An 18,837-nucleotide genomic window follows, 5' to 3' on the forward strand; every position below is an offset into this window, starting at 1 on the left:
CCGTGGGGGAGTGCGGCGGGGGGCAGGGGGGAACCGAGAGACGTATTCGGGTGCGAGGCGGAGCCTGAGCATTTTATGAATGGGCTCATATGACGTCAGTGGGGGCGGGAAGAGGGGCCCCGTCTTCCACCAATCCTGCGAGATCCCCGGGCGGCAGGGCCAATCGGAGAACGGCCGCTTGTTGACGGCCATCCTCGTCGGCCAGTGGCGGTAAGAGAGCCGTGCCGACCACGTGGGGCGCAGGCCCCAAGTAGTACGGGGGCGTGTGGCCGCTCGCTCCCTGCCCCCTCCTTCGCGGCGCGGCAGCAGCGTGGCGGGGCCGCGCGGCCCGAGGGCGGGCGGGGCCGGCCGCGTTGCCGGGTTACCCGGTGGCTGAGCCGCCCCTCAGCCAATCGCGGCGGAGCGGGGGCGGGCGCCGTGACGGCTGCGGGTCGGCGGTGGCCGGGAGGGCTCAGTTCGGCCGCGGCCGCCTCCGCAGCATGGTGGCTGTCGCCGCGCTCCCGGCCGCTGGCCTCCTCTACTGGGTGGGCGCGCTGGGCGCCCTCTACGCGGCGGTGCTGGCCTCCTACCGCCTGCTGGCCGGCCTCCGCGTCTGGGTGCTGGGCAGCGGCGCCGCCGCCGTGGGGCCGGCGCTGGGCGCCTGGGCAGGTGAGTGCGCGTCCCGGCCGGCCGCGCCGCCCCCGCGCCGCTCTCCCCCGCCTCCCCCGCCGGGGCCGGGGCAGGGCTCCCCGGGGGAGCGCGGCGGCGGCGGCCCGGCGGGGAGGGGGGCGGGGTGCGCTCCTCTCGGGGGGAGCGGGAGGGCCCTCGGGGGAGCCGGGGCGGCCTGGCGGGGCGGCACCCCGCGGCCGGGCTGGCGGCAGCCGGTTCCCCGGGCGGGCCGGCCTGGGGTAGCGGCTGAAGGGCCGGCGGGTGCTGCCGCTCCGCTGGGCGCGGCCCCGCGGAGCCGGGCTCAGGCTCCCCGCGGAAGGGCGCCGGTCAGAGCGGGTCCTGAGGGAAGCGCTGTTTGTTGGGACTTGTGGGCGTCGGGCGGGCACGGCTTGCTTGAACTTCGGCTCGGGCGGCCGGGCACGCAGCGCGGCTCGGGCAGCACGCAGCCCGGCTCGGGGTCCGCGCTCCGCAGAGCGGTGCCTGCCCGAGGGGAGGCCGCGGGGAGCGGTGCCGGTGCCGGCGGCAGTTTCCAGCGCGGCCGGTCGGTGCGCGCCCGCCCCCTCCGTGCCGGCCTCGCACCTCATCGCTGACGTCACGTCAGCCCCGTCCCCCGCCGCCCCCGGAGGAGCGGGCTCTTCCCCCCGCCTGCCCGGCTGCCCGCGCGGGAGGCGGGAAGAACCGCGGGGATGCGGCTGCCTCGGGACGGAGCAGCCCCGTGCCCGGGCGCGGCAGCGTGGGGAGGAGCGGCGCTGTCCCGCCGCCTCGGGGGCCGGTGCGCGGCCCAACGGCGTCTGCTGCCAGCCGCTCCGCAGCGCCAGGGCCGAAGGGCGAGGGAACAGGCGCGCTAAGAACGACTTCCCACAGAGCGGCTGTGCGACACTTGTGCCAGCCCCCGTTCTCCTGCAGACCGTCCCCTCTTGAATCCTGGGACGTGGTTGCCTGCAGCTCCGGGCCCTTCAGGAAAGGGCCGCAGCACGAGTGGCCGTCCCTGGTGAAAGGGGTGGCAGTAGCCATGGCCAGGAGGAGTGGCCACAGCACTTAACTGGCATCCCAGAAATACAGGAGCACCGTGGAAGTATAGCAGAGGTTATTACCGGGGGACTATCGGTGCTACGTTGTGCTAACTTCACAGTTCCCCCATTCCTAGTCACAGGAGCCGTGCTGGGGAAAGACCATTTCTTCTGTCTTAGTCTGACACTGCTGCAGTGGCTTTTGAGTAATGATGAGGAGTTAGAAAGGGCTTCTCTGCCAGTGGAACAGATCAGGCCAAGAGAATTTTCAAATCCATTCCTGCTGAAGGCAGTGGGAAGGGAAAGTCCTGTGTCTGGTTGGGAACTGGTAAGGTGGGCCACAAAAATAATTCCAGACTCTAAGAGCTGTGAGTTTGAGATGATAGTTTAAAAGGCTGCAAAAGGTATTTCTTTCCCTGAAGGGGAGCAGGAGGGCATCAGGTGCTTAGACTCTGCAGCTGCTTCTAGGTGGCAGACCTGTAGGTACAGCAGCCCCACAACAAGCTGCTAGGTTGCAGGGCTAATGAATGTGGTTCCCCGTAACCTCTGCAAGAGCCAACACAGAACTCGTATGTGAAGACATGGTTGGGTAATTGAACATCTGCTTGTGTGGGACACCAGTAAACCAGCAATGCTACTGGCAGCATACGTAATCCCAGAGCATGTCATGGGGTCCTGCATGCACAGGCTTGAAATACAGCAGCAGTGCTTTGGACAAGTTATAGCATTACGTACGGATGATTAAGGCCCATGTCTTCCTTCCAGTTAGAGAAATGGTATGCCTGTTAAAGATATGGTTGGCACAGGAGACCCAAAGCTTCTTTGACTTTCTAAGGTTGGTTTTGAATATATTACTACATTATCAGTTGCCTGCTGACCTGTGGTGCATCACAGAAGTCTTGGTGGTTACTTTAGCTTGATCTGCATTGTTTCAAACATGGAAATTTGCAGTGGTTGAGCCAAATGCCAGCTTATCAGCTGGAACCACAAACTGTAGAAAACAGATCTTTCCTCAGTCACATCCTCGAACATCCTGTGAACAGAGAGCTGGGATGTGAATATAATCTGTCACTGTTTCGTACAAGCGCAGGCAGCAGCAGGCCATTGTATGTGGCCAAGGGCTGCTCACAAGAATTATTCCTTCTCTTTGCCGTGATCATGATCTTCAAGGCATGGAGAAAGAGGAGCATTGGCAGTACAGCTAAATTCCCTGTGTTTATTACTCCCGCTCAGAAGCAGGGACACTGCTGCAACATCAAGGAGGAGGGAGAAATAGGATGATGGTGCCTGCTAACTTGGACCTGAGCTGTCACTGTAGAAAGACACGTGGCCATCATCAGCTAGCTGTTGTACGTCCTCTGTGTGCTGCTGATGCGGGTGAGATGCAGCTTTACTGGGGCAGCTGCTGTAGTCTCCAGCTGAAATAGGAGAGGTTTTCTTAGTCTGAATAAGCACTGGGGTGGTTTGCCCTGAAGTGCATTGTGGCACCAGCCATAGGCTGGGGAGGCTCTCCGGTTTCTTTCCTCCTGGAATGGAGGATGAAGGCACAGCTGCAGATATATTGGGTCACCTTGAGAATTAGTGAATTACGAAGTCATACTGTGGGAAGAACTGTGTTTCCTCCTTTCCTGGTCTTTTAAAAACCAATGGGTTTGATGCTAATTAGCTGCTGTGATTACTGTAACAATGCATTCTTTCTACTGCACAACTAGAAAGCAACTTTACAAAAACTAGAAAGCCCTTACAAGCCTTTTTGTAAGGGCTCTTTACTGCCTTTAACTCTTCTACACATCTGAAATTGAGTTGCAAAATCTTTCCTTGCTTTCTTAGTGGGTTTTTGGTTGCATATATGCAATTGCTTCTGTCTAATTTGCTGGTATTTAGAAATAACAGACGTGAGGAGGAGGAACTATGTGAACTGGTAATGTACTCTGAGAAAATTAGGTTTGTACTACTTTAAATAACTTTTTGTCAAAACAGCTGCTAATTTTTCTATGGTCACGCTTATGTGTGAAGGTCTGTATGCAGCTTTTCTGGTATTTTCTCCCCATAACTCACATCTTGCCTGGTTTTTGCTACTGTGCAGTGATGGAGGTTGGTTGGATGTTGTCTCGATGTGGGGTTTCTGGGTGCATCATGAGAGAGAACACAAGGAAAATTCCTGGGTCAGCTGCTCTGTACCTTTAGTATGCCTCATAGATTGGTAACAGAAGATGAGAATAACAGCCTCCTTGCTTGGAAAACAGTTTAGCTAAATAAACCACAGACTCGACAGGCGCAGAGTGCCAAGGAGTCATTCTGAAATCACCAAGAATACAGCAAAGACGTGGCTATTCCCCTGCCTTCCTCTAGACAGGCAGATCTGTTGGCAGCGCTGGTACTTGTGATCCATAATGGTATTTCCTTAGGTTGGATGAGAGTGTCCCATTGATGGTGGTGGCAGGCAGCCACCTCGCTTCTCTGCCATTGACAGTTGGGTGTATCCTGGAGTGCAGAGTGTCTGGAGCAGGGAGCTGTCTGCTGCTGTCATAGCTCCTGCTTGGAGAGTTGCCGTATCTCCTATTTTAGGAAGCTGCCTCTTTTTTTGGAAAAGTTTAAATCGTTTTTCTGCCCCTTCCCTTCAGTAACTTGGTGAAATGAAGTCAAAATCCTATGGTAATTCAGACTGGGAGGGGGCCTCAGGAGGCCTCTAATCCAACCTCCTGCTCAGAGCAGGGTCAGCTGTGAGATCAGACCAGTTTGGTATATGCAAATAATCAACTTTGTGTATTCAAAATACACTGGCACTACAAGTCGGAGTGATCTGATGCTCTAAAACTTCTAACATCTTGGTCATGTTGGATAATTAAACTTTTCTTCCTTTTTTCCTGGCTCAAAATTGCAAATATTTTAATGAGAAATATTTTTTTTTTCCAGTTTGCTGTAACTGAAGTGATGTGTTAACTGGAAACAAAGTTTATTTTGACACTGTAATTTGCCATATGACACTCAGGAGTCCTGTTTTCTTTCAAGGCTCACAGTGGCTTAGAAAAGGGTCCACTTCTTCCCCCAGTGCCTTTGATACAAGCATGGTTGAATAATTGCACATTTAGTGATTACAAAATGTCTGATAGTGATGATGCTTTCTCATGTGGTGAATACAGCTGTACAGTTGTATTGGGGCCAACAAATGTTTGTGAAGATGAGCTTGCCTTAATTAAGCTGCTTGGATTTTATTCACTAATGTGAATAAAAATAACTCACAAAAATAACTAAACACTCACAAAAATAACTAAATGTGGGCAATTTGCTCTAAGTTTCTTAAAAAAGAATCTGTAAGAGGTCATTAATCAGGATGGTGCTCTCAAGTGCCTCTAACTTTCTGTAATTTGATTTTAGACAAAACCCCTTATTCAGTCTTAAACTGTTCTTTTCCTGTGTAAATGTTTAACAATAAGTTCTTTCGGCAGCAGCAAAGCTGGGTGAGGCGCTCTGCCTGTTCCTCTTGGCTTCTTTTACTTAACATTGGACGATGCATAGTCCAGCATCTAAAAATAGCGATTTTTACCAGGGCCACTAAGGGAGGCATGAAAAATGTATGTAACTGGGTACAAGAGCAGTGGAGTAGATACTTGTGTCTTTACAGTCAGGTCTTTTAAAAACTAAGAATATGCAGGGTGATTCCCAAACTCTTATTGACTAGGAAGTTGGGGTAGTAACAAGCTGTAAATCAGACCTTAACAATAATCTTGTTAGATTAATAAGATGTGATGCTTATATGAAGAAGCGACAAGCTGGATTTTGTGCTTGTAAATGGTTTGAATTAGATTCTATCTATAAGATTATGCTTCCTGTGGCCCCTGGAAACAGCGTCTTATAAAACAGACCCTGACCCTTATGAAGTTCTTAGGACAACCTTAATGAAATAAGTCAGATGATAAATTATTTTAATGACAATTTAAGAACTCTGTACAAAGGGCATTCACTTTAGTGCTGACCAGGTGGTAACTTGCTGATAATTTTGAGCAACTTTCACAAGCAACATCGTTTTTCAAGCTTCTCAGCATCAAGTGAAATAGTTGTTACCTGAAGGCTTTTTTGTTTTCTGCAAGTTTCAATCCCTGTTGCACAAATGAGTGCAATCTTGCTTTGCAGGTGTTTGGCAATGTGCAGTGATAGTTGACAGACCATGTCACAAATCACTGTTGCACATGAAAACAGCCAACCTAGTGCAATGTGTGCCGAGGGTCTAGTTAGTGGGGAAATGGAGGGAGTTTCAACCTCTCTTAGCACCGCTCCCTCTGCAGGATGTGAGAGGAGAGGCTCTGTGCAACTCCCTGTTTTCCCTGCACCTGAGTGCTTGGCCGGTGTGTGCGGAGCTTTGGGGAGAGCTTTTGGTTATCTCTCGTTCTTTAGCAGAATCACTTCTTATTCAGGGATTTATAATCTTCAGCACTTTGGATCTGTGGTGAGGGTTTTCTGGTTTTTTTTGTGTAGCGCCCAGAATTGAGAACACTTCTACCCTTGTATGAAATAAAGCGTGGCACTTGTCAACCCAAAAAGTAACATTAAGAACATGTGAAAATATGCCACCTTGTTTATAACTCTTGATCGTGACAGCTCAAGTCAAACTTGCAGCCTGAAATTGGAGCATGTATTGTTTTCTTGTATGGCCATTTGCAAAGTGCTTCTGAAGGGTTACTGCACTGAAATGTGGCTCTGGGAACAATCTGGTGCAAGTGTCCTAATCCTGTCTGAACTTCCCAGAAGTGCTGTGCTCCAGTGTGTATGGCTTTTCCCATTTACCATGTAATGCTTCCCAGTATCCATCCTAAACTTTCTCTGGTAAAATAATTAGCTGTCTTCCTTTAGTCATCAATCCTGTTCATAGCTTGTAATTTAGAAGACTCCTGTCAGTGTCTCCCTCCAGCCTGCTCTTTGTTGGACTAAGCAAGCGCTGCTCTTCCAGAGCAGCCCAGGAGAGGTGGGATCTCTGACCCTGTTGCTCTAGGCTCAAAAGCTTGCACTGCGTGGTACTTCAGTGGGCTGCAACTCCTTTTGAGACCTTGCAGCTCTTAGTGAGTCAGGGAGGTTCTCTAGTATTTTTTATGTAGGCTACTGCTACTAACATATCCTAAAATCAGTTTTGCTTCCTGGACAGTATAAAGGAGTGAACCATACTCTACTGTTTTCTACAATTTTGCTGTCTTTCTGCTTCTTGATTGCTTCTTTTACTTGTTTTCCTTTGCACATGACGTTATGGTTTAAAATGTCTGCTTAGCAGGATTGCTCAACACTTGTTGCATTAAGTGCTCCTTCTAGCACTCTCTGGTCAGAAGAGGAGAGGGAGAGCAAATGCTTAGAGCCCAGAAGTCCAGAGTTCCATCTCCGGTTCTGCTGCATCCCTGCTGATGGGCTTCAGCACTTCACTTCTGGATCGTGTCAGCACTTGTTGAGGCTAAATGTGTACATGCAGGCACCACCAACCTCAGCCTCAACCAGACGCATAATCTCCAGCTCTAGAGTTTGATTGGGTGTGAACACTTCCATTCTCTTGTGTTTTTGAGAGATGCTTTTCATTTTTCAAGTGAAATTCTGGGTGGAAGTGTTCAGTAACACAGAGCTAATGTCACTGGGGAACTTGAATCAGAATATGAACAGGCTTTGCCATGTTTAACTGCAGGAACAGAGATGCATGTGAAGGAGAGTTAAATGCTGTAGTACGGTCTCTCCACCTCCAAAAAAACCCCAACCTAATGGTGAGTGGAGGACAGATGCTGTTTGCATTAAGGTGAAAGGAATACCCATCTCTGATAAGCAGAGAGAAATGCTTGAAAATTTATTAGCCCAAGGGATGAATAGCTGTGTTATTTTAAGCTAGCTTGGTCTCTCAACCTTCTGTGTATTTTAAAGTAGGAATACTTGTAATGGAAACTGGTTACTTAAAACTAGGGAATTTATGCAAGGATGTAATCTAGACTAGTATATTGCTCCAGTGTCTTTATATCACTTTTTTGGCCAGTGTACTTCCCTCCACTTTGGGAAGGTTACCTGTGAAGCGCCCTGGTGAAAGTGAGGAAAGATCTTGTGTCGGAGTGGGGAGCACAGAAGTGTCTCCAGCAAAGAAGTCCAACTGGAACTGTGCCGGGTGTTGGAGCCAGTTGGGTAAATGCACTCCTGTGTAAGTAACAAGTGAGCTAGCAGGAGGTCCTGAGGGTGTGAGGGCAGAGCTGAGAGTGGAGTTTGGGGAAAACTGCAGTAGTTTACCACTTGGGAATTATTTTTTGGTAGGTGGGTGAAATACTTTGTTGTTCTTGGTTTTATGAATATTTTCATTCCTAATCCACAGGGTTGGGACGACCATCTCTGCTACAGAAGGGATGATAGTAAGAAAATATCTTTCCTAATTATTCTAACAGAAATGCCAAGTGCTGATTCTTTAGGCTTGTATATGAACACAAATGTGGGATAAACAGTGTAGCTAGTGGGTAAAGCATCTCATGTTGTGTTGGGCTTGCATGGTTTAATCACTGCCTAATTAGATTTTTAGGGTTGCTGCTTGTAACTTCAGATGACTTCTGTTGCTCACTTATTGATAGGCTTTAGGAAACCTAGGTTCCTAGAGTAAAGCAAACACTTTCCAGACTGAGTACATTGATATCTGAAAATGCTAGAATGAGGGCTATTTGACTTCCTTCCCCTGTAGTACATTTAATTGCAGAAAAGGATTCTACCTTAAATCTGCTATTTTTTTACTCCTGATTATTTACCTCAATGTATTTTTTTTTCCAAATCTGTGCAACTTCCCAGATTCCTGGAGTTGAAGTCTAGAGCAATACACCATCACCCACTGGGTGAGTCATTAGCAGAGCTGAAATCCAGATCCACAACATAAGCTTCTCCAGCTAACACTGGAAAAGAGCTATATGCAAAAATTCCTACTGAGCTTTTAATTTACTCCCCTGCCCTCAGCAACAGATGGTGACACCTAAAATCCTGGGGTTTGGTTGTAGGTTTTGAGAGAAACCTCTTGTGTAGCAGTTCTTAAAACTGGAGATCACAGGATCGTATAGGTTGGAAAAGACCTTTAAGATCAAGTCCAACCGTAAACCTAACACTACCGAGACCACCACTACACCATGTCCCTAAGCACCTCATCCAAACGTCTTTTAAATACTTCCAGGGATGGCGACTCAACCACTTCCCTGGGCAGCCTGTTCCAATGCTTGATAACCCTTTCAGTGAAGTAAAATGTCCTAATATCCAGTCTAAACCTCCCCTGGCACAACTTGAGGCCACTTCCTCTTGTCCTATCACTTGCTACCTGGGAGAAGAGACCGACCCCCACCTCTCTTCAACCTCCTTTCAGGTATTTGTGGAGAGCAATAAGGTCTCCCCTCAGCCTCCTTTTCTCCAGACTAAACAATCCCAGTTCCCTCAGCCGCTCCTCATAAGACTTGTTCTCCAGACCCTTCACCAGCTTTGTTGCCCTTCTCTGGACACGCTCCAGCACCTCAATGTCCCTCTTGTAGTGAGGGGCCCAAAACTGAACACAGGATTCGAGATGTGGTCTCACCAGTGCTGAGTACAGCGGCATGATCACTTCCCTGTTCCTGCTGGCCATGTTATTTCTGATACAAGCCAGGATGCCATTGGCTTTCTTGGCCACCTGGGCACACTGCTGGCTCATATTCAGGCGGCTGTTAACCAGCACCCTCAGGTCCTTTTCTGCTGGGCAGCTTTCCAGCCACTCTTCCCCAAGCCTGTAGCGTTGCATGGGGTTGCTGGAGATGAGAAGTCCAGAAGCTGAGCCTCAGGGAAAATGGTGCCTGACCCTTTGTTTCTCATACTTTTTCCATTTTTATGTCACCTTCCCTGCTACTTTCTCTCCTGAGGGGCTTCTCTTGTGTTTCTCTCATGACTCAGTTGCTTGTCCCAAAGAGGGTGGGAGACAGCTCTGTGGCTCAGGTTGAGGCATGGTCTGTGTATGTGCAGTACTTACTGTCTAGCTGACTGTACAGGATTTGGTTTTGGTTGCTTGGGTTTTTTTCTTCTGTTTTTTTTTCTACCTCCCTATTTTTTCCTCTTAAGTAATCGTGAGCCACTGTGTCCTAGGAGGGTGTATTACATCAGTCATGCTGGTACCCGAGGGACAGCTGCACTTCCACTTCTTGTGAAGCTCTATACTTACTGGACAAGGAAGAGCAGGGGTGAGGAGCCCAGCTCTAGGGATGTTAATCACAAAGACTTTCCATAGGATTTTCATGTATGTTAGAAGACTACCACTGAAGCAGAAAGGGAGAAAAGCTGTAGTGAGAGAAGGGGAATGGGAGGTGTGGGATAAGCTCAGTGGGGCAAAGGTTTTTGTTGTTGAGGGGGAGAAAATCTTTTGCAGAGACTAAAGAGTCTGGTCTCCTTCCAAAGTCTCCAGTCCTTACTTTTAGATGGAGAGGTGTGCAAGGGTGTGCGTAGGTATGGAAAGCAGAAGGCAGAGAACTGTGTGACTGCTGCTACCCAACCAACAATTGCTTAAGCTTGCATGCTGCTTTTCTCCATACTCTACTTCACCACTGGATCCTTGTTGCAGCAAGGATCCTTGTCCAGCCAATCTGCTCCTCCAAAACTCTTCTTCCCCTTGTATCTCTTCTGAAGCCTCTGGTTGACCTGTTTCCCATGGGCTTTGGCCCCTCTGCTTCCTTCCCCAGGATTCTTATCCTGCCAGCAAAGGCATTTGATCTCATTATTCACTAATAGTTTTCACAATTTTTATTTTCTTGAAGAGGTGTATATGCCCAGTATTCCTGGTGTCTGAGTCCCATCTGCCACAGGAGCTTTCTGTCTCCAGAGTGTGACTGAGTAGAGGTGATTCAGCACAGCTCATGAGTCAGATCCCTTAACAGAAGGGAGAAGAAGCAACCAACCAGGAGAAGGATAGGGCAGTAAAGGATCACTGCACTGCTGGAAGAAGCTGCTACCCTGTCAGCAGTTGAACAAGGGATTAGAGTTAGGGTTTCCTGGTGTTTGTTCCTGCCCTCAGATGTCCTGCATGTCCAACCCAGTGTTTGTTGGCCATGGCAGAAAGGGTTGTGTGTTCTGATCAACTTACAGTTGTGCTTAAAGGCAAGTTACCTATCCTAATACAAATTCTTTACCTCAGTCTCCTTGTCCCCGTAGCCCCAGTTCTGTCTTCAGATCTATGCTAAAACTTTTGGTGCCCTGCAGCTTTGTGTTGGTTCCTAGATTCAGATCTAAGATCCTCCATTTGCTGGACTGGTTCTTCAGCTTTGCTATTTTTTGCCAATTCTATTCATGGTCTGGGTGTTCACTCCAACCTCCAGGGCCTGGTTGATGTTCCTTTCCACTGGAATCAGTTTACTGCCTCTCTCAAATGATGTAAGTTTATAAATGAGATGTTGTCAGGCACAAGGAGACTGATTGCGTGGCTTTACATCATGGCTTTCTGATCTAATTGTTTGGTGTGGGGACAGAAGAAGGTAGATAGAGAGCTCTTCTGCTGTTCTCCTTGTGGTGGCACTGGTGTTTGTCTTGTTCTGCAGTGATCTGGTTAAGGAGTCTGCCCTGCAGAAGATTGATCAGTTTTGGTTATTTATGCTCCTTAGACTGCTTTGCTGTGGGTCAAATGAGTTCCAGTGCTGGTGCAACAGGAGGGAAACTTGGCAGTATCATGAAACTGTATGTTGAGGATACAGTTAAGCCCAGTGGCCAGCTTGAGTTGCTCCAAGACCAGACTGCTGCCAAAAGAATTGCTTTTGCTCTAGTCACTGGCTGTGAGCTCTCACTGCTTCCCTTATGTTGCCTGTAGTCGATGCGTGGTGGTGTGGGTGAGGCCTGCTCGCTAGCATGGCTGACAACTAACTGCAAGAAAGACCAGCTGTGGGGTTAGCTGGATCAGCTTGCTGATTTGCCTGAAAAGCAATTGGTGAACAGATGCTGGGGAAACAGGTAGGAGTGGATGGTTGGGTGACATCCTGCAGCTATTTTGGCTTAAACTGAGCCTAAAACTGCAGGAGGATCCTGTTGTCACTTCTGTTGCTTGGCCCCAACTTGACAGGCCATTCCAAAGTCTTGTTTTGCTTGGTTCCATGTGGGTCAAGGTGGGTGGCATGTACGTGGTCCTCTTGTGGGTATGCAGAGAGGCTTGTTTGTGAGTTGCAGAGTACAGTTTTGGAGATCCTTGCTAACAACTTCTAACAAGCTCCTTTCCTTTTCAAAGACTAGGATAATGGTCTTGTATTGATTTGCTAGTTATGGAATTAAGAAAACTTTAAGTAACTCCTTACACAGTAGTTTTAGTACTCTGTTCTTTCTGTGGCCACTTATCCTTAGGGACAGACCAGTTGTATTTGGCTATATTTAAAACTCTAATTCTGGGAACTAAAATCTTGATGTTTTACAGTGTTTGAAAATGTCAGGGGGGTGGGAAATCTGTTCATCCGGAAGTCATTTTGACTAAACTTTCTTGGCTTACAAAGAAAGAGGTAGATTTTCAAGCTGCCAGCTATGCAGAATTGTGGTAGGATCTCATCCCAGCTGGATTCCTCACTTGTATGCTGTTGCTGGTTGTGGTTAAAATCGAAGTGTAGAAGTTCTGATATGAAACATTGCCTTGCCAACATATGAAAATAATGCATTTGTTCAGAGAAATGTTAGTGTGACGTACCAGTATAGACTAGCTTGTTTCAGTCACTGTTAGTAAGCTTTGGATTGAAACCATGTCTGTTATAAACTAACCTAGAATTTGTCTCCTTGCAGCTTTGCTTTTTTTTTTTTTGCCTCTCAAACTTACTTTCAGCACAAATTCTTACAAATAGAGGAAGTAGAGCTGAGTAAGAATATATTTTATAAGTGGATATTGTTTTAAAATAGCCTTTTCTGTAGAAGTTGATTTATTTTCATTTTTAAAGGCTTACTTTTGGGGGGATAAAGTAGTAGGGCATGCATCTAAGCAAGGGATGCTGATCATAACTTTTAATGCTCAGTCCTGTCCTGCATATAGTCTTACTAGTGGTGGATTTGCTGCACTCTGAAGTTTTGTCCTTATTCCTAAATCATGGAGCAGTCATGGGTGTTTTGTTTTTGTTTTTTCTTAAGGTGTCTTGGTAACTTTGGTAACTTGGCAAGCTACTTCCACAGTGGCAATTTTTAGTGTGACTGATGTTCCTAAATTCAGTAGTGCATTAGTTTGTAGGAGGGGTGGGCTGCTCTGCCTCTAATGGTGACCTGACCAGACTGTGCTGTGCCCCACTTGGCCTGTATTCAGAGTGCTGATGTCCATGTACATGTCCTTTTGCTTTTGGGACAGTAGTATTTTGGTGAGGTGACACTGGCTGTCTGACCATGCTGTAGGAAAGGTCTGTGGGACCTGAAGGAGAGCAGCAGAAAGCAGAATTTCTGGAACAGTTCCCGCTGGCAGTGGGGGAGCTCTGTGTTGTTTTGAGGGGGTCTCTTGAGAAAGAGGTTAGCAGGACCTGGGGATAATGAAGCTGTTTTGGCAGGCTGGTTCTGGCCAGTGGACTAAAGGTACCAAGATCCAGTCTATGCTGAGGTGGTAAGAGCAACCTCCTTTGCTCTTCCCAAGTGTCTGACTTCTAAAGGAGGGTTTTCTCTTGGACCAGAAAGAGAAGTCCAATAGCAGGCCCCCAGTCCCAGTCAGAGAGGAGTGGGGGGAACGCTACTGGAAACCTTTTCTCTTGTTTGTTGGAAGTGGAAGCTGTAACCTTCCACTTGTCTAGTGGAAGCTGTAAACCTTTCTAAATCAAAAAGTCCTTGAGAAGTAGGGATAGGAGAGCTGCAAGGATGGGATGTCAAAAAGGGGGGAGGGCAGCAAATAGAAAAAGAGGGATGGGGCAGGAGGTTCATAACGTCAAACAGGGAGCCAGAGGGGTGCAACCTATTGTGGGTGCTGCTTTCCAGAGCATCCAGGCAGTTGGTGGATGCTCTTCTCCCTTTATAGCATTACATCTCCGGACAAAGGGTGTTGCTGGAAAATCTTGAGCTTCCTTTTTTCTGAGCCGTGGCTGGTCAGCTTGCTTGGGATGAGCTGAAGAGTCCTGTCACCACTTACTTGAGTGGAAGACCCTAAATGAAAAGGGCACTGGGGAGATTGCAATGAAGACCTTGGAAGGAGGTTGTGGTGGAGCTTGATGGGGGGTGCTGCATTCTTGGTCTAAATACCCATAGAAGTCTCAACCTTGCCAGGAACAGGGTATGTGTTGAGGACATGGTGAATAGTGCTGTGTCTGTGCCCATGCTCCCTGATGGAGCCAAGGCTCAACAGGACCTGAAATTCATGGGGAGTGAGGGCTGGCCCAGGGGTCCTCCCCTCTGCTGGGGGTGTGTGCCCTGCTGCCTGGGGTATGGGACAGGGAGCACATAAGGCTGTTGGCATCAAGTCAAGGGTGAATGCTCTGCTGCATCCTCTGTGAAAGCCAACTGGGGAGACTCATGGGGCAGGGTGGTGAGGTGCAGGAAACTCTCTCAGTTGTGTCATTTCTGTCTGCTGCTGCAGCTGAGCATGACGTGGGCTGGGCTGTGAAGAAAGTGCTGCTAGCCCCAAGCTGGTCCTGCTGGAAGCCAGGCTCTCTGCAAGTGCCAGCCGCTGGCCTGGAGCGGGGCTCCGGCACCTCGATAATGCGCATTTTAAGTGTCCGTGTATCGATCACATTGCGTGCCATGGTACGGACGTACTGGGACGAATGCGTAAGGATACAAGGCGCTCCTCGCGCCTGCTGACCCCCGGGCCTCACGTGAGACTTGCCTGCTGAATGCTGCTTCCCTCCGGCCGCCTCCGCCCCTCTCCTCGCGGAGCGGCACCGCCGGGCACGCCTGCTTCCCAGCTGCCGCTGCCGCGGGACAGCGCAGAGCCCCACGGGCTGGGGCGGAGGCATCACGCGTGGGCGCGGGGAAATGGCCGCACGGCGCGGCCGCGGGCCGCCGGGCCCTGCCCGCCTCCGTCCCCTTCCCGCCCCGTCGCGGCGCCGCAGCGCCCCCTGCCGGCCCCGCCCGGCGGGCGGGGGGGGGAGGCGCGGGCGTTCGGCGCCGTCGGTCGGAGCCGGTGCCGCCGCGCCGCTCGCTGGGAGCCGGCCTCGCTCCCCGCTGGCTCCGGGGGGTGGCGGGGGGAACCCGCCCCGCTGCCGGGGGATCCGTTCCCCGCGGGCGCCGCGGGTGAAGGCCGCTCTCGCCCCCGCGAAGGGTTAACGCCGCCTCACCTCATCCGCGCTGGGAGGGAGGGAAGGAGGGAGGAGGAGGAGTGCCGTCACTGCGGCGGCTCCCGCGCCCGTTACCTAACCGGTGACATAACGCGCTCCCTCCGCTCCGCTTACGAAACGCCCGGGGCCAGCGCTGGGGCAGATCCGCAGACCCTGCAGGGAGGTGGCGGGGCCCTCTCGAGCCCGGCCGGGGTGCGGCCGGCTTCCCCCTCCCGGATTCCCGTTATTCCCGGGCGCGGGATGCCCTCGCCCCCGGCCCACCCGCCCCGAGGGGCTGCGGGCCGCCCCGTTCGTCAGCCGGGCGGAGGAGGAGTTCTCCCCCCGACGTTTCTTTAGCGGTTTGCAGCCGCCCGCCCGGGTTGTGAATGGACGGCGCCCGCCGCTGTGAATCGGCAGGGGCGCCATTCATCCCCGGGGCCCCGCGGCCGCGGCACTCGTCAGCCCGAGCCGTGCCTGGACGTGACCGCGCCGCGGAGCGGGGTCCGCAAGCCGCCCCGCGTGACGGGGACGCTGTCTGGTCCACGTGCGGCCGGGGGGGCCGGGGGCCGCCGAAGGCAGCCTGCGCCGGCCCATGCAGCGCCCACAGGCGCTTCCTCTGCCTCCCTGCTCTGCCAGGGAGAAGAAAGTGCATCGAATCAATTGCAGCTGAAACATTTAAGGAGGCTTGATGTGAGCCTCGTTTCCGTAGGAGAATCTGGGGAGTTTTCCACCGGGGAAAACACTGCAAGTTTTCGAGGGCTCGGAGTGAAATGTAGAAGGCATCTGTGGCCGTTTCTTTATTTAGAAATGGGAAGGGAAAGGCAGCGTTGCCTGAGCTTTTCTGTCAATCTTTAACGCAAACACCTATTGCAGAACAGTGCCGATACAAATAAAACAGTCAAGGATTTCTAAGTCGCTTTAACATAAGAGTCTCCCTAATGCCTGATGGTAATTAATTGAGGGCATTTCTCATGAGACAACTGTAACCTTCCAAAGTGATTAACTTGGGTGTGTTAACATCATTCACACCCTCCTCCCCCCCCCCCCCCCCCCCGGTAGAAATACTCAATTAAAGCAAATGTAATTAAGAGCGTGGGATGGAAGGGGACCTTTGTGGAACAATAATTACCAAATCTTCTCATTTTAGCTAAAACAATATATATATATTTTAGGGCCAAAAAAATGAACAATAGTCTTCAGATTTGATCGGTTTCTAGCACTGCATCGTTGTATTTCAGCACTAAGCGACCCCCTTTTTATGAATGGTGGGTTTTTCTCAATTGAAGAGACTAGTCTGTTCTCTGTTCCTTCTTAAAGTCTGTGGGCTAGAGGGTGCTGCTGAGCACTTGAGTAATCTTCCTGACAATGCGGAGAAGAAAGCCTTTTTAGAAAGGTGTGGTTTGAGCTTGGTTAAGGTTCTGTTCGAGAACTGCAGTGCACAAAAGCAAGATAATCAAATGACTTCTAATTTAAACAAAGTTGCGCTCGTGTATCTATTTCCAGTGCATAGGCTAGAATGTAAAATATTTAAATAAAATATTGCAGAGTACCTTACACTTGTTATAGGCAGGGTATCTTTTGAAGATAAGTTTAATGGCTTTTCAGCAACTTTAGACTTTGTCTTTTTTTGTATGAACCATCTATTTGAGTAGATTGCTCCTCATTGTAATTAGGTAACTTCCAAAGACTCTAGAAATTTAAATTCTTCTTGTGCTACTCCTCTATGTTTTTAAGAGTTGCCTTTATAAAATCTCGGCAGCTGAATAAAGACTTGCCAGCTACATCAGCTTTTATCTGTGCTTGTCTTTGGATCTTTTTAACAGCACATTATCTACTAAATATACTCCTAAAGCCATCTTTGACAATGCATGAGAAGCTGTTTCCAGTACGACTGAGAGGGCTCTGCTTTTAACAGAAATAACGGTCTTATTTAGAGTGAGAGGTTATAAAAGCTTTAGAGCCATTCCTAGCATAGTATAAACATGCTCACCAGCTTCTCGTGGATCCTGGAGTGCACGCAATCATGCTTGAACCTGTGAGAGGGGACACCCTGAGGGGTGTTTTCTTCTCTCCCCTGAAGTGCTACTTTAGCAATGGGTTCAAGCAAGGTTGCACAGATTCAAGCTAGTGAGGGGGAAGGGAGGAAGGGTCATATTTGATGTTTTGTATCTTGGGTAGCAACAGGCAGCTTAAACTGTCTAGTCTACTTTTTTTTGTACTTGGGAACTGAAGATTTGGGTGACCTGGAATTTTGTATCTTTCCATTTGGCGGGAATAGAAACATAACCTTTTACTAGGATATACAATAATATCTCTAAACAAAGATATCATGTCTCACTTAATGTATACTACTTTAAGAAGCCATCTAGGCTAATTAGTGTTCTAAACCCTTTAATTTTATTACCTAATTAAAGTGCTGGAGACTTTCACCTGTAGCAGTCACATTAGTTTCAGTCCACACTTATCCTAGACAGGCTGCACACAGATGTGATAAGGATCTGATAGATTGACCTGCTCACTTAAAATTGTGAATGTCCTGCAGTCCCATGGTTCTGCAGCCTCACGTGAGGAGCGATGGGCTGGGTGAATGGGAGCAGCTCTTTCAGGCTCTCCTGACAGTGGTGAATGTTTCTTACTTCTGTGTCTAGCACGACACATCTTCTGTTGCTGCTGTGCTCTTCCTTTGTCTCGGTAAAACCATCAGGAACTGGCTACGGGAACTGGTCCGGTCTCCTGGCTTATCATTGCTCCTGTGGCACAGGAGTGAAGCAGACACATGCTTGTACTCTTGCTTTCTGCTGTGTATACTTTAAAGGGCCTGAGCTTGCTTTCCACAGTTGTCATCCTCCTGCCACCTTCCCAAGGCCTTGTAAAATTCCCTGTGTGACGCTCCCCATACTGCTGTTTTGGGGCTTCAGGTATGGAAATCTCTGTGCTTCAACTTCCCTACTTTTGAGCAGGTTACGTGGTTTGGGCATGAGTCTTGTTGCCACTTCAGCTGTTCTGCAGAATTCTTATTTTCATACCTCTGTGTCCCTAGAGCAAATGCTAACTTCTCAGTGTACAGCTTGTTTTAATGTTGCTTCTAGCCAAAATGAATAAAATATCACTGGGTGTCTTCCTGCCTCAATTTCTGTTCTACTTCTGAGCAGTCAGGATCTCTAAGAGAGTTTAATTCCTTGTTCTATATATAGCTTCTGAATGAAATCTTTCCAAGTCTCACTGCTTTGCAGCCGGATTCCTTTTTCCCCAGATAGCCTGTGGATGTTACAAATTCTGCCTACATCGGTTTCCCCACGCTTGTGTTGGAGGGGAAGTAAATCTGTTGCGTGGGTGGTGGGGAGGCAGAACTTGACTGCTCCAAACAAGTAGTAAAGAGTTGTCAAGCTTTTCTACTTCTGTCTGTCTTGTGTAGTACCTGACATGATGAGAACTCATGAAGAGGGGAAGATCTTGGAAATATCCCAAAACAAAGCAGATGCTTTTGCTGTGCTCAGATCCATCTTTACACCTGCTCTCTCCTGATCTGTTATGCACTGTAGGAGCTGAGGTGTAAAACTTGAAACAAATGTTAATGCTACTAATGCTAACTGCAAGCTGGCTTGTGAAGTAAGATGCGAATTGACTCGTGCTCAAGTTGGTTTTTGGTTTATGGCTGCTTAAAAAAAAATATATCTAAGCCCGGAACATAATCAGGATGTTAATGTAGAGTTTAAATAGATAATGTAGAGTTTAAATAGATGAGAGCAAAGGTTTGGAAACACAAAAACAACAAAACCCAAGACAAATGTGGGTTATACATACCTGATACGTGCAGGGGAATTCCTCCTGAGCCCTAAATGCTGGGCATGACTGATAATTGGATGGTCTGAAATAGTAAGTAAGAGCTGCTATATGTACCCTGCATGTGTTAAGCAAAGGAATCGAACTCTGCATGGCAGCAGATTGGACTCATGGATTTATTAATATGTTGTGTCCATGACCACACATTC

At 49.1% G+C, this 18,837-nt stretch overlaps 1 protein-coding gene across 1 annotated transcript in view; it reads left to right on the forward strand.

Moving 5' to 3' along the window:
- Positions 1-362: 362 nt before the first annotated feature.
- Positions 363-18,837, forward strand: part of HSD17B12 (hydroxysteroid 17-beta dehydrogenase 12) — a 95,294-nt gene continuing 76,819 nt past the window's right edge. The window contains exon 1 of the mRNA XM_072866284.1: positions 363-648. Within this exon, the coding sequence (XP_072722385.1) occupies positions 480-648 (169 nt within the window). The 5' untranslated portion in view covers positions 363-479. The remainder of the gene's footprint in view (positions 649-18,837) is intronic.

Source organism: Ciconia boyciana, chromosome 6, assembly GCF_034638445.1.
Source record: "Ciconia boyciana chromosome 6, ASM3463844v1, whole genome shotgun sequence".
In the NCBI taxonomy this organism is placed as follows: domain Eukaryota; kingdom Metazoa; phylum Chordata; class Aves; order Ciconiiformes; family Ciconiidae; genus Ciconia; species Ciconia boyciana.